Source organism: Falco punctatus (assembly GCF_963210335.1).
Source record: "Falco punctatus genome assembly, chromosome: 4".
NCBI lineage: Eukaryota > Metazoa > Chordata > Aves > Falconiformes > Falconidae > Falco > Falco punctatus.
Genome location: NC_137583.1, coordinates 74165457 through 74187834, shown reverse-complemented (window position 1 = coordinate 74187834; position 22378 = coordinate 74165457). Strand labels below are relative to the sequence as shown.

At 35.9% G+C, this 22378-nt stretch overlaps 1 protein-coding gene across 6 annotated transcripts in view; it reads left to right on the top strand.

Moving 5' to 3' along the window:
- The window catches only part of ABCB1 (ATP binding cassette subfamily B member 1), a 63948-nt gene that overhangs the window by 9645 nt on the left and 31925 nt on the right, over nucleotides 1–22378 (top strand). The window contains exons 2-16 of one of the 6 annotated variants that reach the window (XM_080386358.1): nucleotides 2928–2986; nucleotides 3328–3360; nucleotides 3776–3907; nucleotides 4665–4725; nucleotides 6016–6163; nucleotides 7457–7520; nucleotides 12371–12562; nucleotides 13294–13465; nucleotides 14707–14831; nucleotides 15585–15756; nucleotides 17406–17519; nucleotides 18494–18604; nucleotides 21153–21278; nucleotides 21456–21659; nucleotides 22022–22192. In XM_080386358.1, coding sequence (XP_080242484.1) covers nucleotides 3813–3907; nucleotides 4665–4725; nucleotides 6016–6163; nucleotides 7457–7520; nucleotides 12371–12562; nucleotides 13294–13465; nucleotides 14707–14831; nucleotides 15585–15756; nucleotides 17406–17519; nucleotides 18494–18604; nucleotides 21153–21278; nucleotides 21456–21659; nucleotides 22022–22192 — 1755 coding nt within the window. In that variant the 5' untranslated portion in view covers nucleotides 2928–2986; nucleotides 3328–3360; nucleotides 3776–3812. The other 5 variants (XM_080386356.1, XM_080386357.1, XM_080386355.1 and 2 more) reach the window with 5 other exon arrangements.

Sequence of the window (22378 nt, the reverse complement as noted above, 5' to 3'; positions counted from 1 at the left end):
CATTTCTGGGTCTCTGAAGAAAACTTTTTTTCAAATATAAGCCAGGCTCCATATTTTTTTTCCTAGAATAAACAAATTATTCTGAGGGAAAATTCCTTTATTCTTAAGAAATACTAGCTATTGTGTATTTATCAGTAGCTGGTTAACACTCTGTAAAATCTTATCTTGTACCCAGGAACTGGAAGCAGTAGATACAAATGATACCTGGTGAAAAAACCAGTCTGCAGGGAGCCTGACAATTGTAGTGAGTAAGCTTAGATAAATGTATCTTGCTTAGGAGCAGTGTAAGTGTGTTTGCTTCTTCCTGAACTCTTTTGTCCTCTCTGCCACCAGCTGCAGCTGTTGACAGTCCCTGGACTAAACCTGGACTAAAGATGGCTTAGTATAGGAAAAGGAATAAAATCCTAAGGAAAAAGAAGGGATTTAGAAGGTGACAATTGAGTCACGCTGAGGATCTATTCCAAGGGCAGTAGAAACCAGCCCTACCTCACCTCACTGAGAACTTCCTGGCCAGCAAAGACTTTTTCTGTTTCTTATTCAGGGCACTGAGCATACTAACACTCAGTTTAGTATTCATTAATTCAGGTTATCTTTTGTGTGTAGTAACTAATCAGTAACTGCTGAATACTTTTGAGTTGCGTCTACTCAGCTTACAAAGGCTTTTTGTGCGTGGCAAAAGATGTCCAAACAGAGTCAGTCTCAGCTGGTGAGGCACACCGAGTGACCGTGGCAGATTTAAATGGCCCTGGGGAGTGCTGCTGGCAGGGCAGGATGCGGCAGTTGGCTACCTGCTTGTAGGTCCAGGGAAGTGCTCCAGGAGAAACCTCCTGTGATGTCTGATGCTTCCACCCAGATAGAACTGCTAAGGAAGGAGACATCAGTATAGGTGGTAGGTTGCAACGAGTGCCCAGGCCCTTCTCCTGGAGAAAAAGTAAGTACCTGCATAAGGTGTGCCACAACGATGATCTGTTACATCAGGTGGCAGAGTTGCAGGTAACAGTTGAAAGGCTGCATAGTACTAGAGGAGCTGAGACAGAAATAGATGGTTTTGGAACAATGCTTCTGTAGTGGACACCACAGAGAACGAGGCACCTTGGATCCCGGTGACCCACAAAAGCAGGACTCTTCTTCAGTCTCCACCCACCAGCATCACAACTAAAAACAGATAGGAAGCTCTAACAACTTTAACCCATGAGCAAGGCCTACAAGGAGAAACTGTACCAGCTGCACACAGTGGATAACAAAAAAAAAAAGTGCCTTATAGTGGGTGACTTTGTTAAGGGGCTCTGTTAATGCCCATCTACCAGCCTGACAGGGAATCATGAGGTATGCTGCCTTCTGGGAGCTAAGGTCCAAGATGTTGCTGTGAGGGTGCCGCAATTGGTCAAGAGCCCAGACTACTGTCCACTGCCACTGTTTCACATGGGCATGAATGACACCACAAGCCAGAACCTGGGCAGAATCGAGGAGGACTATTATAAAACCCTGGGGGTACAAGTGAAAAATATTGGTGCCCAAGTTACCTTTTCTTCCATTTTATCAGAGGAAAGAATGCAGCCAGAAGTAGACATGCAATGCAAATCAACTTCAGTTCTGTGCAACTGTGAAGCTTTATCACTGGAAACTCAAAGTACAGAAGCTATACAGAAATAACAGAATTTTGTAGCTTGCTTAAGTAGGTGCAAAATACTGTAATTTCCCATTTTCCCCACTTTTTTAATATCAGTTTCGTTGGTTCTGCTCCTAGTGTGATAAAACTGGCAGTAAAACTCTTTTCTTTGCATTTTATGCAGAAACTCTGGTATGAATTGCTATTCTGATTTATTTCTATTTAACTTTCTTATCATGGTGGTGCTCTAATAGCATTAAGACATTTCAATGAGATAACAGAATCTTGGGACAGATCCTGCAGTTTTGTCCATTTTCCCTTTAAGCTGAAACAGTTGTGAAAGACCTGCATATACTCTTTTATTTTTTTAAATTAACTGACTATTCTCTAGAATCTGTTATTCAACTTTGTTCATGTCCCACTGAAATAATTGGATCAGTCCATTAAGGTCAAGTTCAGCAAAGCACTTAGGCACACAAGTTAAAACCCAAAAGTATCCCGATTAACTGCTCTGAACAGAAGTCTATTTAAATATCTCAGGACCACTTTTCATAAGCAGATAATACTTATATTTACTAACCCTTTATATTTTGCCTGACTGACAATGGTAAGCTACAGTTTCTAAAGTAATCCTCGCTCTGATAAGACTCTGTATTCCAAAACATTGTAAAATACTCAGTTTGGCAAAATTTTGAGATTACAGACGTGCATGACTAAAAGGGACAAAAATTATCTCTTCTGGCTAATTATCAGATTAAGTAAGTTTTGTAAGAGCAAAGTGGTAGAAGACCTACAGAGAAAATCATATAAATCTACTTGGCTTCTAGGACAAGGTTTTTTATTTAACTTTTCATAGATTTTACATCTGTAAAAGTGTTGAATGTATATAGTTTACTATTTACATTGAAATAACAGTTAAGTGCAATTACTTTCTTTTAAATTTTTTAAATTATTTGTTACTATTTTCGTTGAAGTAATGCCTACACATACTGAAAAAACCAATGCATTCCACAATAAAATAAATGGTCCGTTTCAGTTTAGAATCTGAACATACATTAAAAAATCAGAAGGGTACTAACTGAGCAGATTTCTGCTAACCATAGGTATTTCCAAACCATTCCTAAACTGAGTCTGAAATTCATGTTGGTGTTCTGCAGCTAGTCAAATGAGAAACAGTATGCACTACAGAAAAATCTTGTTTTCTTTCAGGCTAGATGGGTCATTTTTTTCTGGATTAGACTTAGAAGAAGGGAAAAGAAGCAAAAGAATAAAACACTCCTTTTGTATTGTTTGTTTTCATTTTCACTATGTATTCAAGAATGGATTCATCCTCAAGTGTAACAGTTACCTGGAGCATTCAGCACCATCTCTAATAAGGTAAAGAGGAATTCCTAGGAGTTTTCAGGGGCATGATTAAGCCAACAGTGGGTAAGGGGAACTTTTCCTGGTAGAAGAATAGACTATTCAGGCTGTGTTCCTGAGTGATAATGAAATAAGAGTGTATTTAAGGACTTTGCTAAATATTCCCTTTAGAAAAAGGGAAGCAGAGTCCAAAGTGCATACGCTTTGCTTTTCAAAGTAGGCAAGGCAATGGGAGTGGGGAAAAAAAACAAGAGAAAGCTGTTGATCATCTCTGTTTTACGTAAGAAGAGCAAAGTCCAATCATGCTGCGTGTCCTTAACCATATTAATTCTGCTGATTTTTGAATAATTTTTCAGAGGACTAGATGCAAACCAAGAACAACCTTCACGGTATGTCAATAAACTTCTTTTAAAAATCAGAGATGATTTATAACATTCACTGATAACTAAAATCAGGAAAATTCCAAATAACTGTATATTCCTTTAAATAAACATTGTTTCTCACTTACTTTATAAATCTGTACTGAACTGCAGAAAATATGACGCTTGTATCATTAAAATGAAACTAAATGAAAGACCAACAATTATCAGACAGATACAAATACAAAATATAGATATTTGTAAACAAACTCAAAACACCTCGACTTGTTTCAACATATTTATATTTGCCCATTGCAAGGATTCATTTGCAATGTATGGCATTAACAACTTTATTGATTGTAATAAGTTTCTATATTCTTCTTTCATACAAATGTTCGTTGAGATTACTGTCCTTGGCTTAATGGTTGTATATTTCTTGGTCAAGTGTTATTTTGCAGGCAGTTATCTTGAATAAATTTAAAATGCATTCTGAAGATGAAAAGAAGCAGTATGCTGCAGATGGAAATAGTAATGAGATCACTGCATGCAGCCAGGGTCAGGAATCTGAAGACAAACCGTAAGTACTCTTCAACATTGTAAACATGTTCTGTATTGAAGCTTATAAAATTACATTATCTTCCTTTAGATTTTTTTTTAATTTATTTTATCAGGAAAGCCTAATAACAGAAAGCTTTGTATCAGCTTGAGAATAGCATTGATTGACATATTCATTTGGTACAGAAGGATTTTTTAGCTTTTTCTTTTAAAGACTAAATGTCCACAGTGTTGACTACAGTTTATTGAAAAACAATTTTAAAATATGACAGAAATGATGTTGGAATGAACATCTTGGGTACAGCTACATCAACAGCTAAAAATTTTGTATGTAAAGAAAGTATGGCAGGGAATCAGTATTTTACATACCTTGAACATTTTATATATTCCTCATCCCCTATGTGCCAAATTTGGATTTGTAAGTTATCTTCCTCTTTCCCTTTTTAAAAGCTATATATTGCATCAGTTCACAACTTCCCTGATCCGATAATGGAACTACCAGCCCTTGGAGGTGGTGTTTCACCCTTGAGAGGGGTGAACTGGGAAAAGCTTGACTTATATTTACAGCAGTCGGGGGCTGATGCTATTTATATACTTGGAGGTTTAAATAAAAACATCCTAAAAATGCTCAATAAATCACATAAGTTTTACACAAAATTGTTTCCTGTAAAATTATTTAATAATTAGATTTTAATTGAATTTCATTAACATATTGCATTTAGTTTTAGTATATTTAAAAAGTAACAATATTTCACAGAAATACTATCTTACCTTTTAAGCAAGGAAAAGAAGAAGAAGAAGAAAGTGGAAAAGGCTAAGATGGTCAGCCCATTCACACTGGTAAGATTTATTCTCTGTACGTGTGCACATATATACATGCATGTGCATTTCAAAGTGTAAACAAAAAATGGTTAAAATTATGTTAGAGTACTGCATATACGGTCTTGTCTCTACCAAATACTTTGATACTACAGAATGTTGGATATAGTATAGCAATCAAGCAGTTATTTTTGTGGATGGAGTTTTATTGAAGAAACTGTTATTACTGATATGGTTTCTTAGGAGTCTTTCTTTAGGAAGTTATCATGGTAAACACACCTGTACTAGATTTTTGTTTGTGAAAGGTAGGGATTTCCATGTTCAGTCATTTCTCTCAATGCAATGAAAAGGGCATCTCTATACCTAAGATTATGTGTGGTCTTGTCCTCTAAATTACCTGAGTCAGATACTAATCACACAAATTAGCCCCATTAATTATATTTGGTCATGTGAGTCAACAGTAAAGGGTAATTCCATAGTACTGATGAAACATGATTAAAAATTGTGTGCTAAAAAGTACTTTAAATTCCAGAAAAAAATTCATTTTTGTAGATTTTAAGAAAGACAATCTGTTAATGCTTAATCAAAGTAAATCCTAGGTCCTTTTTTAGTAATCCGTAAATGTTTTACATTTTGTAGGTTTAGTGTGCATAATGTGCAGCAATGATATGGCAAATAACAGAAATAAAACTATAGCCCATGATGCTGGCTAATGCCCAGTTTCTGTGCTTTGCTATACCTGTTTGCACCTGTGTAGTTACATTATACCAGTATAATTTAAAACAGTAAACTTAGTATTTTACAGTACAGAATAAAGCCAATGATTTTGTAACATATGAGCTCAAAAATTATGAACTTCAATGGCAAGAGATGTTTAGAATTTCAATATGTTTTGATAATGTCTATGATACATTAGGAACAGTTTTTCTAACTGCATAATAATGAATTTACAGTAAAAGTTATAATTGCCTTAATTATCACAACACCATTTAAATTTCTTATAATTTGAACTTTAAACGGCAAACTTAAAGGCAAATTTCTTACACCTTGTTTTCATATGGCCTTTCTTACTCAGGTGCAGATATTGATGCATTAAAATAGTATACTTCTCTGGTTTTGGGACTTTATAGTATAAAAGTGTTTTTATTAGAAGGATTTATTCCTGTACATTTGATTTATTTTGTAAACTTATTTTCTAAGCAAGGTTGTAGTTTTGTAACACTAGGTGTACACCTGATAGCTTTTCTTGACTTCATAAACGTAACATTATATTAACATTCTAATAACACAGAACTAATTTCTCACTCACAGTTTCGATACTCCAGTTGGTCAGATAAATTGCTAATGACACTAGGCACTCTCCTGGCAATAGCCCATGGAAGCAGTCTCCCTATTGCAATGGTAATTTTTGGTGATATGACTGATAGCTTTGTTGCTTCTGGAGACTCAAATGTTCCAGGTAAGAACATATCTGCTATGAAGAGAATAATGGCTCATATTTGGAAAAGAGTCGGGGAGATTCAAGCATCTTGAGAGGGACGTATGGATATAAGAAACCCCAACCTGCTACTATACTATAATGCAAATTAGCAGTTCTTGTGTTGTAATAGAGATGCGCTATGGAATTTTTCTTCCTCCTAATTCTTAGTTTCTGCATTAATAGGTTTTATTTTAAAATTTTTTTTCAAATTATCGATTCCAGTGCACATCCAACAACTGCTGTGGTTGTGATAATACAAAAAGGCTAGTTTTCCATCTCCTCAGTGTGAGTTCCTGTAGATTCCCTTGCATCAAATCTGACAATTATAGTTCACTAGATGAATCAGATCAGTAAGTAGATTCAACAGAAAATTTGCTACCAAAAATGAAAGTAGTAATTTTCTCTTGGATCAATTTGTTGAACTGCCGAATCAGCAGTATGAAATCAAACACAAAGGAGGGCAGGCATGCACTGCTGGAAACAACAGGGGGGAGTGATACCGTCACTTTTGTACCAACTCACAATTAGACCAGATTACGTTGTCCTCTGAACATCACACATTAGATGTTAAACTTGTGAACAGGTTTGTTACCTGAAATATTATCTAATAAGATTTTACTAAACATTTTAATAAGTCTATGATGATACAGAAAAAATAAGATATGATTATTTTCTGTCCTGCATCCGTTTTAGCTCTTCTGCTAGAAGACAGAAATACAGGCCTTTATCAGAATAAGTAATTTATGATTTACTCCTTCCTAAGTACAGTAACTTTATCAGATTTTTACGGTGCAAATGCAAAATGCTGCACCTGTAGCCTTCTCAAGACATTTGTCTTTGGGGCAGTAAAATTTTAGGGCCAACACGAACATTATAGCCAGTTTTTTCATAACAAGTTAAGCTATCTACAGTTACTGATTTGATGTCAATGTCTAGGCCTGTATTTTTAAAGGGTTTTGGCATTATACAAATGCCCTATATTTTCAAAAAAGAAAAAGCCCAACTGAGCATTTAATTAATGGTCAGGAATACCTTTTAATCTCAAGTTACACCAATATAGTTTTGCAGTCAGTGGAGTTATGACTAACCTCATATTAGTGTAATTGTTGTTTTTGAATAGGTAGAAGTTTGAAATCATCACATTCCTCCTTTCATTAAAATGAGCTTGATTCAAAACGAGATGTAGCAACTCCAAAAGTTGCTGAACAGCATGTAGGAAAACAAATTTGTTAAAACTTGCTCTATTAAAAGCATTTACTCTTTCTTTCTAAGGAAACGTTTCTGCAGAAAATTCCTCTATAATTATTCTTGGCAAGCTGGAAGAAGATATGACACGGTAATTAGAAATTGGTATTTCTACTTCTTTTTTAAATGTAGACACACTTTTCTAGTCAAGCTGTTCTTCTCCCACAGATGTTTTGCATACTTTAAACAAGATAAAAACAATGGTTGTTTGAGTAATGTATGCAACTGAAGATTTGTGCATGGGATTATTGGAGGCACTGGAGGATTCTTGAACATCCCTAGCCATTCCCAACAACTTCCTGTAATCTCTTGCTCTCACCGTTCCCATCCCCTTTTCAGGGGTGCTCTGTGACACAATGCCATCTGCTTTTCCTTACTTCTTCTTTCTCTTCCTCTGAGTTTATAAACAGTAATTGTTATGCTAAAAATTTATATTGATTATCATCCACCAGTTCCTTGAACTATGACCTATTTACTGACAAAAAGTAGAGGTATAGTTGCCAGATAGTACCCGCTTTGCTGCCGAAGCATCAAGTTTAACTAAATTATCTGGACTACAGAAAATATGGAGTTAGATTATAAGCAACCTTAAATCTAGCACTCTAGAGCTGGCAATGGCAGAGGGCAGTAGTCAGTAGGTTCTTCTGCTGCAAAGCTTCATAAAGAAAAGGTCATATAAGCAGAAACATCAGCTGCCAATAGATGTGTTTTGTGAAGGGGCTTTATTAGCCACTGCCCATAGACTTGGTTTATGCAGGATGTCTAAAGTTCATGTGCAATTTCTTCTACCACTTTGGCTTCTTCAGGCTGAAGTCTGTTCCTCATTGGGTAGTGAAAAACATCTGACATGTCAGGAATGCTGATGTGGTCCTCAAGGCAATTGTCTTTTGGAAGGAGGAGGAGATAAGAGATTTGCTGTAGTAACTCTTGCTGCTTTGTATTGAAGTGCATTTCATCTCTGGTAACAGTGGACTGTAAACTTATAGATCATTTAGATTAAGTAGTTAAGTTTCTAATAAAAAAGTTATTTATCCTAAAATAAATGAGCAAGAGCTAGTTAGGAAAAGGCTGTTACTGAGAAATGAAGAATTTGCATGTAAGGACAATGAACTGGCAGGGAATTGGCAATTATGTTTTACAAGAGAGTATGACACGCAGCTTCTTGCTCCCAGATTTCTGTCAGTTAGTCTCTGACATGAATGCAAATAATGCATACATACCTTCAGCAAAATTTACTTGTGCCCAGTGGTTTAAAAGCAAATTTGAAGGCAAAACTGCAGAACAAAATAATTCATGCATGGGTTGTCATGCCTAGTTGCACAACTTTTTTAAAGTCTGTCTTATATTTATTCTAAGGAAACTTTAAAAATACTTGTTCTTATTACATATGCAATTATGGAATACCTTTTCTGAAATTCACTAAGATCTTAGTCTCCAGCATATATTTTTATAAAGTCTCATATAAACAGCAATTTCTGTTAATATGTAAAATTAGATCATTTAAATTTGAGTGTTCTGTTATTCTTGCAAATGTAAAAAATACCTGATTTAGTTTCCTTATAGCAGTTAATTACTCCTTATATTTCAACCTGCCTAATTAACCCTTTCTAGTAACTGATCTTATGGTTGGATTGCTTTTAAAACTGTCACTTGCTTTTATTAATTCTCTCAATTTTAAAGATATTTGTGTTAGCATTTTCATTTCTGCCTTGAAGTGAAAGTAATGACAGTTTTAAAATCAATATATTTTCTTTTTTCTACTCAAGCATATCTAAACTGTATTTTAAGAGCAGGATGTACTAGAATTACACAAGGTATTACTGACCCTTATAGCATAAGAGTAGTGTGTAAATCAATGTGTCATTCATAAGTCTTTTAGACCAACAACCAATGAGAGCAATTTTTGATTAATGGTTTGGAGTTCTTTTAATCTCTGAACTCTCATCACATCATCCCAACTAAAACCTGTAGGAATACTCCCATTGTCCTCAGTGGGCTATTGTCTAGGAGTCACTACTGCTTGAAGAACAAAAGGTACTGGAAAACAGACAAGCTGACACAAAGGAAACGTAAATGTGAATATAGATCGACATCAACATCTAAATGTTGAGAACTGCCTGTTCTCACAACCCTAAGTGATGGTCTGTGTGAGGGAGGTCCATGATGGACCCTTTGCTGGCTAAGGCCGAGCTGACCAGCAACAGTGGTAGTGCCTCTGTGGTAACATACGTTAGAAGGGGGGGAAAGTTACATGAGAGAACAACTCTGCAGACACCAGGTCAGTGCAGAAGGAAGTAGGGGGAGCTCCAGGTGCTGGAGCAGAGATTCCCTGGCAGCCCATAGTGAAGCCCACGGTGAGGCAGGCTGTGCCCCTCAGCCCAGGGAGGTCCATGGTGGAGCAGACACCCACCTGTAGCCCGTGGAGAATTCCACATCAGAGCAGCTGGATGCCTGAAGAAGGCTGTGACCTTGCAGAGAGCCTGTGAACCTCTGGAGAGAGAGAAGCCCACACTGGAGCGGGTTTGCTGGAGGACCTTTTGACCCAGTGAGGGACTTACACTGGAGCAGTCTGTTCCTGAAGGACTCTGGGTAAAGGACCCACGCTGGAGCAGTTCATAAAGAACTGCAGCCCATAAGAAAGATTCATGCTGGAGAAGTTCATGGAGAACTGTCTCCTGTGGAAGAGACCCCCCGCTGGAGCAGGGAAAGAGTGTGAGGAGTCCCCCCTGCGGAAGAAGGAGCAGCAGAAACAACTACAGCAAAACTGGCTGCAACCCCCATACCCTGTTGCCCTACTCTACTGAGGGGGACGAGGTAGAGAAATTAGAAGTAAAGTTAAGCCCAGGAAGAAGGGAGGGGTGGGGGGAAGGTCTTTTTAAGATTTGATTTTATTTCTTATTATTTTACTCTTATTTGATGGGGAAAATAATTTATTACCAAAGTTGAGTCTGTTTTGCCCATGACATAATTGGTGAATGATTTCTCCCTGTCCTTATCTCAACCCATGAACTTTTTGCTATATTTTTCTCTCCCCTGTCCAGCTGAGGAAGAGGAGTGATAGAGCGTCTTTGGTGAGCACCTGGCATCTAGCCAGGATCAACCACAAACATCATGCATGCCACCTTGTCTTTTAGAGAGAGGAACTCTGAAAGTACGAATATTAGTAAAAACCAGCACAAGTTTCTCTTTAGAAACAAATTGTTGAATGAAGAATGTATTACTTATTAGCAGTACAGGAATAGGTTCACTTTTCTAAGGTTTCTAGGTAAAGCCTTAAGTTAGTGTGTTCACTGGTTTGAAGAAACTGTTTGTAGTCACTCCTTGATTCTCTAAGAACAGTTGTCAGCAGCTCAAATAATAACAAAAACTGTTTACAAGGACAAAGTTCTCACACAGGTGTGTTGAAGTACTGAACTATACACATGGACTTAGTTGTGTTTGTTACTCAAACCAGTTTGCCTAAAAGCTAACTATTTCTTAAAAGAAAAAGAAACATTATTTTATAATGCAGTGAGCATTTACTGTCTGTTAAGTTTCAGCAGTGAACTTATAGAATATATTTCATCAATGTGGAATCTGGCAAAGATGTCAATCCCTTTTGATACAGTTTCTCATGAAACAAAGTCCAGGCATAAAACAATTCTTTGAAGTGATATAACATCATAAAGTAATTGTCTGAAGTAATTACTGCTGAATTTTGAAGCAGTGTTCTTAGGTTTAATTTGGTAGTTTCTTTGTACAGTTTTAATGGAGCTGAAGATGATCAAGGTCAATATTCAGCTAACCAGCATTCGGTTAGGCATTAACTCATTTTTATTAAACAGTTTAGATAAAGTTCATTTCATAATGACTGTAGTTCCAAAGTCCCTGACTAAACTGTATGGTATCTTAGCCACAAAAAAGAATGAATTAAAATTTGAAAAGTTTCATCTATAAAGCCATTCTCTCCTTTTTTGAGCAGAGCATTTGCACACAGATTTCTGCAATTTGCTCCTGTGAAGTTTCATGCTACAGTTCTAAAGAATCTGTATGCATAATTTACTATGTGAATGAAAGTCCTTAGAGTTTTAAAGCATTTTGCTAATTATTTACTTTTATATAGATGTAGCAGTCTTACAATTACTTGTAATATACACCACAAATATTTAGCCACTGGCTTTGGTCATGTTTTACAAACAGGGCATCAGTTCAGTTACATGCTTCTGGTTTAGTTCTGGTTTAAGTTCACCTGTAACTCATTCTGATGTTAATTCTGATTAGATTGTTTGAGCAGTTTAAAGCTATGGCTCAAATTCAGATCCCATTTGAAAAATACAGTGGTTCACACACTCCTTTGTTTTGATTTGACACCCTGCTCATAGCACAGAGCTGAATTAATTTAACAGTAAAATATCAGTTATAAGCAAAATAGAGAGCAAAATAATTTTTGATCTAATGGCATTTACTTGCAATTATATATAGTTATCCTGTATTCTCAAATTGGGAAATATTTAAAGCATCCATGCATAATATATTTGTATAGGCAGGCATGTTGTATGATGTAAGTGTGTGTATGATATAGGTATATATATGGTTATGTCTGTCTAAATGTGTAAAAACAAAAATGTTGTGGAGTATTTGGAAATGACACTTAAGTGAAAAGGGTATTGTATCTGAAATATAGATCTAAAATAAACTTATGAGAAAATATATGTTATGTTGACAAAAACAAAAAGTAATTCCTGTCTAACAATAGCTTTGTTTCCTTTATTGCCTGTTTGAAGACTGGTGTTAAATACTACACATAGAAAAGTTGGCAAGTTTTACAGAGAAGTGTAAACTCTGGTATAAGCATACAAACTGTAACTCAGGGCTGAAACAGAAGTGAGCATCAAGCTAAATATGAAGTAGCAAGGTAATTAAAACCAATTGCAGATAACTTTGCCTTTTTTTCTTTTTCAGATATGCGTACTACTATTCTGCAATAGCAGCTGGTGTTCTTGTTGCTGCTTATATCCAAACTTCATTTTGGACCATAGCAGCAGGCCGGCAAATAAAAAAAATTAGAAAAATTTTTTTTCATGCAATTATGAGACAGGAAATTGGATGGTTTGATGTAAATGATGTAGGAGAACTTAATACTCGTCTTCTAGAGTAAGTATACTATGCCTTTCCCAGTATTATTGTACTTTATTAAGTGTGTATGACTTAACATTTTTTAAATTTTATTTTTAAATTGAATTATTTAATTGTGAAATGAAATTTCACTATGAAATTAAATTGAATTATTTCATTGTCAAATGAAGCTTTTGAGTTTTCTTATGGAGAGTCTCAGAGACTGAACTTCTAATACTTCTGACACTGGACTGTCACGGGGGTATCAGAAAAGCATTTTGATAAGTTCCCTTGAACTCTGAGGATGAATAAAGCGCAGCCTATAAGATTATCCCCAGGAAAACACAGTTCATTTCTGTGCAAACTGAGAACTGAATTAAGTGCCGAGTGACCCCAGTGGTATGAATAACTGCATGATAAGCTATTCCTTTCTCTTTGTCTACATTAAAAGCTTTATCTTTCCTTTCCAGATGTCCCACAGTTTCCAAACAGACCAAAAATTTGGAATTAACAAAGTGAAAGTAACTTTAAACTGTAGGTAGAATTTCAGTCTTTTCTGGCAAGAACAGCTTCATAACATTACATTTTCACAAGAAATATGAAAATTTCCTTGACCACACTTTATAGTACTTTATCTTGAAGAAAATTGTTGTCTGGAAGTAATTAATAATATTGATTGTCCTCTACACAGATGACCACGTAACAAAACTGAAAAAGTTTCTTGTGCTTTCTACATTTTCCTTCCTGTCTGGATGCAATTTGTTTTTCAGTGATGTCTCCAAGATTAATGAAGGAATAGGTGACAAAATTGGATTGCTTGTTCAAGCAATAACAACATTTGTAACAGGATTTATTGTTGGCCTCATAAGAGGATGGAAATTAACCCTTGTAATACTAGCGGTCAGTCCTGTCCTGGGACTTTCAGCAGCCATCTGGGCAAAAGTAAGTTAACATATATGCAGTGTCAGGTTTTACATTAATGAGTAATAATGAAATAAACTATGTATCTGTAATTCGTACTGTTAGAATGTATTGCTTAGAACAATTATAGCTTTAAACAACATCTATGTACATAAGCTTTTAGATGAACTGTACATAAGTACCCTCGTGTAGTTTGAATATTATAATTCCCACAGATCGGACAGACTTGTTTGATTTGAAGCAGCTTCTGCCAATATAACATACTTCTATATAGAAAAGGAAGCAAGATACATGAGTAGAATCCATGTATTATTGGATTCTAATAAACATTTCTAGTCTGAAACTGTTAACCTTCATCCACTTGAGTACTTATTCTGTTGAAAGGAATAATTACACCTCCTGAAAAATAAGTGAACAAATTAGACCAAGTCTTGGTCTTAGACACAGAGTTTCTTTTCAGAGTTGTTAACAGATTTGGTAAGACGTTTTAGACCAGGGGTCTTCAAACTACAGCCCGTGGGCCAGATATGACCCCCCAGGGTCCTCAATCTGGCCCCCGGTATTTACAGACACACACACACCCCACCCACACCCCGCTGGGCGCTGGGGGGGGGGAACCAAGCAGCCGCAGATGGCTGCCTGCCACTGCATCCGTGTGCCGGCCCCCTGGTTAAAAAGTTTGAGGACCCCTGGTTTAGACAGACGTAAGTGAGAGAAGTATGAAATTACCATGGGATTGGAGCAATTTACATTTGTTGTTTGGAAGCCTTCAGATTTTTATAGTGTGTTTTCCCTTGTATTTTGAAGATCATATAAGCCTTCTCTGCCTGGAGTGAGTGTATCTCAAAAAGGGTAGGAGTAGAGAAGCATGTGCTACAAATGTCTGCTGGCTAAGAGTCTTCATGGAATGTGGCCAATTAATGTAAACTATCGAGCCCACTGGCTAAGGTAGACAGAGATGAGAATGAGCTGAGATTTGCTTGAGGAGAATCACACCAGCTCAGTATGGATAGTCATCTAATCTCATGCACTGGATGAAAGCAGAGTGAAAAATTCAGCCCTTAGTTGTTGAGAATGGGTGATGTTGAATTAGTTGATTGAATCAATAATGTAATAAAGGATTTTGATATTGAACATTCTGCACTCACATGTAATATAATCAAAAGGTTTCATAAAGGAAGAAAGTTAACTGTGATAAAAGCCATTATGAAGTGCTTGAGCTCATTCTGGTTTTTAAGTCAAAATATTTGATCCTGTATTAGGTTCTCTCTGCTTTCACTGACAAAGAACAAGCTGCATATGCAAAAGCAGGTGCTGTTGCAGAGGAAGTTCTGGCAGCAGTCCGTACTGTAATAGCTTTTGGAGGACAGGCAAAAGAAATTAAAAGGTAAGAATAATGTTTGCTTTCATCAGCTGATTTGAAAGTACTCTCTTCAGATGCTTTGAAATTTTCTTGTATCTACTGTTGAAAGTCTGTCAAAACAAGCAAGTCTTGTGCTTCCTGCATTTTGAGGTAATAGGAAGTGGTCTGTTACAGGCTATTGTAACTTTCCCTAGATGTTGAAAGACAAGTAGTTATTTTTCTAGAAAGTGACTAAAGAAGTTGATAAATTGTCTCTGCTCTGAAACCGTACAAACCACTTTAAACATCACACGGTGAGAGCTTTAGACAAAAAAAAATAAAAAGGCCCTGCCATGAGAAGAGGTGATGGTATCCTTTATAATCTGATTATTCAGTAGTTGTTTTAAAGGTACTAATAAATAATATCTCTATTTCCACTATATTGTAAAACATGATTCTATTGACATATTTTAACCTTTTGTCTTAAGCTAACAATTATAATCTCAAAACCTGTCGTGAATGGTTTGCAATAAAAGTTCACTGACCTGCAGGTTATTTAAGGAACTTGAATGCCAGTCCCTGAACTATGATGCCCTTTTCTTTTCTATATACCAGATTGACTGATGTTGGCTTTTTCAGGTGTGCCTGACTACCAGGCTTACCTTTGTACATTCTTAGGGTTATATATTTTATATAACTTGTACTACGTGAATGTTCTTTTTATAATTCATCCACAGAATTTTTGGTGCTGTGTGCCATGGTACAAATCTGAGTCTATTTTGAACTTCTTTCTTCCAGATACCATAAAAATTTAGAAGATGCTAAGCGGATTGGAATAAAAAAGGCTATTACAGCTAATATTTCTATAGGTGCTGCTTTCTTACTGATATATGCATCGTATGCACTGGCCTTCTGGTATGGAACTACCTTGGTCTTAACTGATGATTACACTATTGGCAATGTTCTCACAGTAAGTATTAAAGACTAAGATCCCAATTATAGTAAAAAATACTAAAGAAAATACATTAAAGTGTATATCAGGAACTTATTTGAGTTTAGTAAGAATTCTATGCCAAAATCAGCAAAATAACATCCCTTCTTAACAAAAATATTCTTACCACAAAAGTCTACATGCTGTTCCTATAGTATCTCAAAATCTACATCAAGACAGATAAAATATATTATTTTCAACTATTTCTACATCTTTTCTGAGTTCCGTAAGATCAGACTCATATAGAAACCCTTCAATCAAAAACTGACCTACAGTACCCTTCCTACTTGCTATTTGTTTTCAGTTTTGTAAGGCTGAATATATTTTCAGGATGCAGAAGCAAATATTTTTTCTTTCAGCTGTTTTGTGGTATAAGTAGATAATTCTATTGATGATTTTCTTATATTTTGCACCATAAGAGCTTGGAATCACAGTATTTTTAGAAATCGAGGGGGAGAAAAATATACTTGGGACTAGAAAATATGTAATCATCTAACCAAAGGAGAAAACCATAACTCCTAAATCAAAGCTGAAATTCTTCTCTTGTTGCGGCAACCATTCTAATTTTGTATGAAATATCAAAGAAATATGGTAAGAATAATAACTGTTAACCTTGATGAAACCCAGTTAGGAGACCATATGTACATATTTGTCTTCTTTAACTACCTGTTCTGTTTCATTTATGAATCACTGTAGTCTGTGAAAAATCACTCTGATATGTGTTACTGGCTCTTCTGAACCTGCCTTTTTTTTTTTTTTTTTTTTTTTAAAGGCAGGCTGGCATACAAAACATCTATGAGGTTCATGCCCTTTTGCGTAATTTTTTTCAGTTCAAAGTATTTGCAGTTTCTGTTGTCTAAGCTGTAGTTCATTGAAATGGTGTTTTTATAACATGAACGGGAGAATGTTGCCTTATTAGGTATCACAGTTGTGAATGAGCACTGGTGGAGAAAAGATAATGGGTGTGATGGACCTTTGGTCTGATGTACCGGCTGTTGTTATGATCTTTGAGCACTGTGGTTTTATTACTTTTGTTTTGATACTAGCTGAAAGCAATAAACTATGCTTCTCTGAGAAAATAACCTAATTTTTCTTTTTCTGTTTTTTTTTTTTTTTTCTTGTTTGCTTGCACTCAGCCTCTCTCATTCCAGAAGAGGGACCCTTTATTGGTGATGGACATTTGGATTCGTATACTTCTATTTCACTGTCACTTGGAAAGCAGAATAGTGATTTGCATATCTGTCCTTGTTCCAATGCAAAATATGCAATATACTTTCTGGTCTTTGGAACATCTATTGCCAAATAATGAATTAATACAATAAATCTTGAGACATCAAGTGTAATTATACAATTTTTGACACAGGTTTTGCAGACCTGAGTCACTTTTTTACTTATCAGTATGTTTGCAACATTAACATTGTGCAGGAACTCAGTTCTCAGCTGAATCTCAGAAAATCCTTTTCTTAATGTTATTCTACGTTTAAGAGAGACCCTTCAATTCTAAATTCCTTAAATTTCCATTAACAGGCATGGAGCCTCCTGATCCAAAGATATCTAATGTAAATAAATAAATGTAATTCTTTGCTTAAATGAAAATTGATATATGTCATCATGAACATTTCTTCCAGGTCTTTTTCTCTGTATTGATCGGAGCTTTCAGTATTGGACAAACTGCTCCAAGCATAGAAGCATTTGCTAGTGCAAGAGGAGCTGCCTATGCAATCTTTAATATCATAGACAATGTGAGTATCTTTGCCCTCACTCATGTCAAAACTAAGAGACCCTTCTTTTTTAAGTACAGGCACTATTTATAGATATGAAATTAGTAAGAGTAAATAACAGTGTATGAAATAAGCAGAAATAGAACAGTAGAAGTAGATAAAATGTGTTATTATAAATGAGTTCCTCTTTGACTTCTAGACTTATCAGTCCTTGCTTCAAAGGTAAAAGTACTGGATCTCTGAATTACTTGGAGTTGGAAGTATCCTCTAATGTTTTTATCATGAAAGGCATGTCTATGGTGCTATATAGATATGTGATTGCAGCTAGTGTAGGTTTAATATATCATTGGCACCTCGATTAGTGTGAGTGTTGGCAAATCAATAAAAAACAACCTGGTAACTTGGATATGTACTTCAATTGCCCAGAGAGTCTGAAATCAGGGATCTGTGATTTTACTAGCTGATGAAGCTCTCTAAAATACAATTGCATATTTTGGATTATTGTTAAGACATGCTTCAAGTTCTAGACCCAGCCTAGATGGAATGAAAGAATAGTGACAGTTTAAGACCTTTGTTTCTGCTTAATGGTCAGTGGATTGGTTCTTTCTCACCCAAATTGTTTCAGCAGAAAGGGCAAAGCTATAAATGAACAGTATATATGAACAGCTCATTAAAGATGATCTGTTCAGGTTAATCATCAGGCAGTGAAATGAATCTCAAATTATGGCTAGCTGTGGATCGAGTCTTGAAGACAGCGTACTAAATTCATGCAAAAGCTTAAATGGACAAGTTATAAAATATTCTTGCATGAGCAGATGATCAATATAGTAATGAAGCAGCAAAACATGCAATTTACATGTTTCAGAAATCTCACCTAAATTGCTTTACAATTACATTTAATATCTGCAGAATAATGGTGCATTCTAGGACTCATTTATGAAAAAAAAATCATTGGGAAATAACTTTGAGTGTTTTTTATATTTTATTTTGCACAGGAACCTCAAATTGACAATTATTCAGAGACAGGTCACAAACCAGACCAAATAAAAGGAAACCTGGAATTCCAAAATGTTTACTTCAATTATCCATCCAGACCAGATGTTGAGGTACTGTAAATGAAACTTGCTACATATTACAGTTAAACATGAATCATTTGTTAGGAAAACAAAGTCACATAAACAAAATTTTGTTGAAAATATAACAATTCCAAGTTGATTCTCTAATTTATATAAAATTAGTTTGCTATCACAGTGATTTTGTCTAGAATTATTTACACCTTAGCTGAACGTGTTAAGTTTTCTGAAGTTTTCTGTGTAAAACTATAGTCAGTATGGTTATGAAATGAAACATAAAGATTTATTGCTGTCAGAATCTAAATTTATGCATCTAACCCAAGTGTTTGTGTGTAGTAATAATAATGAGATAGTGGGTTTCAAAAGTGACTGCATTGCAGCTCTGTTAAGACTATATCTCAACCAGTTAAAGAAACCAGATCCATCAAGGACGTATTGTATATGGAATATAGATCAGAATCTATATTTGTCTGTCTAGACAGAGAAAAAGTTTGTTTTTTAAAGCACTGTCATAAGTCCAGAGTCTTAATGCAGTGGAGGTGGAAGACATTTGAATGATTTATGAAAATATTTTCATGAAGAGTATCTTTGTACTATGTAACCAATTCCTTCCCTACCTTGAAGGAAAATCACTGACCTTGATCAGGGGATCTTTCTTACTTTCGATTAGCAGAAAGGAAAGACACAGAGCTTTCTTTTTAAGCCATTTTTACTCATACATATGTCAAATATTTTAGCTTTTCCTTCTATCAAGAAAGGGATTTAAGTGAATGTGCCTCATTTTTTCTTCATATAGAAATATAAATGGAAAGACAACTATTGATCTCAATGGACTATTTTATAAGTTCATGCAGGTACGATACAAACAGAGATTTCTCCCCCATGATTTCAGAGATGAATGTAGGAAGTTAAGGGTACACCAAACATTTAGTAAGTATTTCATAAATTATAGTAAAGACAAAAATGAGGAGGTGAAATAAGCAGAAATTAGCTATGATGAGTTAAATTTAATCTACATGATTTTTAAGTTGACTCTTCTCAACAGGATTAAGGGCAGGAAGGTAACTGACAGACATGATGAAGACTGCAAGTTACTTCCTATCTCACTAAACTGATTTATTTGCTGTCCTCAATCTCTCTTCTGTTTGCTTTAAGTTGTTAGAAACAGCAGTAATCCACAGGTTTTAGGTCAATTTCTATTTGCATTATTATTATCTTTACTATTAACTTTATATATAATAATTGTATATTTATTACCTTTATTTAAATTTCATTTGAGTTGTTTTATACATGGTCTATAGACTAAATTATATATGGCATTATGACCAGAAGATTAAATGAGGCTGCTTAATACATTTTCAGTTGTTATTACAGATGTTGGACTTCTTGTTTTAATCTATAAATATTATAGCAAAATAAGACTTCCTAAAAGTTGTGATTTATCTATGCCTTTTCTTCCTAAACAGTCAGATATATTTCACTTGTAAAGCACACAAATATTGGTACTAAGGGTGAAGGGGCAGTGGTAGTGCTAAGGGTAGAAATTTAGTAAGAAAGAGAAGGTAACAAAGCCACTGGGCTGCAAGGTATTGAGAAGTACATCGATGCATGGCAGTACGTTTAGAATGGAAAAATGCACTTAGCCACAATGCAGGTGTCAGCATTCAGGTACGCATAGTTCATTGTAGCCTAGTCCTACTAGAAGACTAATTAGCCAAAAATAATGTTTTTGTCCATTTCAATAATCAATTCCAACCACAGAGGTTATGCAAAGTAATGAAAGCTGTAGAGAGTCCTGTACAACTTTTGTCATTTAAAGTAGAAACAAACCCACTTTATTCCTTTTTTTCCTATTTTTTTATCTTCTCACTAATCAGGTGAGCAGGTTAAGTAGGAAGATGGGCAAAATCAAATATACATGGCATGCACATGCAAACTGACTGTTCTCCAGCCCCACTACACAGCTCAATACCAGTTATATTTGTGGAAATAAAATGAAAGAGCAATTACATGGCACCAGAGACCTACATTGACCCTTGTAAGAGTCCCAGGGAAGACAAAACTTTGTTACCTTCTATGGTTGTGAAATGCTATGTTTTATGCTGACTAGTACAAAAAGGTTATATATCATGTAATGAAATGTTACCATTCAAAAGTCCCACCAGCAATTCCAATCAGAAGGGAAAAGTTAAGGTTACCTCAAGTTTACTAAAATTATTTTCCCTCCAAAACAATGTAGAGTATATTCTGCCGCTTTTAACTGTGACAATAGTAATTCCTGTAATTTGCATGGTGCATTAAAGAAAAAGGTGAAGCAACATAATACAGAAATATTGCATCATATTGAACTGTGTTATATAATACATTGATATGGGACCAATTGTGGTGTAAATGTGAAGAACATTAAGCTGAAATCATTAGTCATGCAAAATTTAAACTCACATGTCTGTAAATCTTATTTTATACCAGATTCTGCTATAAATATGGAGGATTTTTTACTGAAACTCTGAAGAGTACTTCAAATTTACACTGATGTTTTTATATACTGTTATGTTTTGGGTCACATTTCTTACATGCACAGGTACTGAAGGGCTTGAATCTCAAGGTTAGTTGTGGCCAGACAGTGGCCCTGGTTGGTGGCAGTGGCTGTGGGAAAAGTACAACTGTTCAGCTCATCCAGAGATTTTACGATCCCAAGGAAGGCACGGTAAGGTACCTCAAGTGAGAGGACGGCTCTGTGTCGTTGCAAGTCTAGTTCTGGCCTGGCCGGCCTTGTTCCAATGACATGGTACGGTCTCCCCTAAGAAGGCATGTGCCAGCCTGGGGAGAGAGGTTCCTTGACCAAAACACTGAAGTAAATTTTGGTCTGCTGCTTTTTGTTTAGGTTACCATTGACGGGCAGGATATTAAGACCATAAACGTAAGATATCTGCGGGAGATCATTGGTGTGGTGAATCAGGAGCCCGTGCTATTTGCTACTACCATTGCAGAAAACATTCGCTATGGCCGTGAGGATGTCACCATGGAAGAGATTGAGAAAGCTACCAAGGAAGCCAATGCTTTTGACTTCATCATGAAGCTACCCGACGTAAGCAAACCAGCTGTCCCGCTGAAATACTTCTTGTGCCAAATAGTTCCTTAGAAGGGATTCTGGTAAACAGAGGATGCTATGCCTGGAGCTGTGAATATGCCGAGCTTCCTTGTAACTTTTTGGAAGAATGCCAGTTTTAAATCTTTAGGTCATGACTTGGTGGGCATTTGAAGAACCGTTAGAATTCCAGGGACACAAATGATTTGGCAGGTATATCCAAGCAGGTGTTTTAGAGGAAGGAGAAGATGCTGCTGGGGCTGCTGACCCTGATGTGCCTTTTCTTTACGCTGCCTTTCTTTGGTGAAAGGACTGTGCCACTGAGTATTATTCCAACATAAATGTGTGTGGTTGTCTTGTAGAAGTTTGAAACCGTGGTTGGAGACAGAGGGGCACAGCTGAGCGGGGGCCAGAAACAAAGAATAGCAATTGCCCGAGCTCTGGTTCGCAATCCTAAAATTCTTCTGCTTGATGAGGCAACATCAGCTTTGGATACTGAGAGTGAATCAGTTGTGCAGGCAGCACTGGACAAGGTCAGTAGTGTTCTAAAATGAAGCAGGTAAGCAGGAGCTTAATATTTACTTTTTTCCAGACATTTGTTGAAAGAGCTGTCAGTAATTGAGACCCTTAAAACACAAAAGGTAAACTTGGATTTGGCAAATACTCTCTGTACAGAGATTTTTTGAGATCCTGCAGGTATTACAGAGAGGAATTTGTTT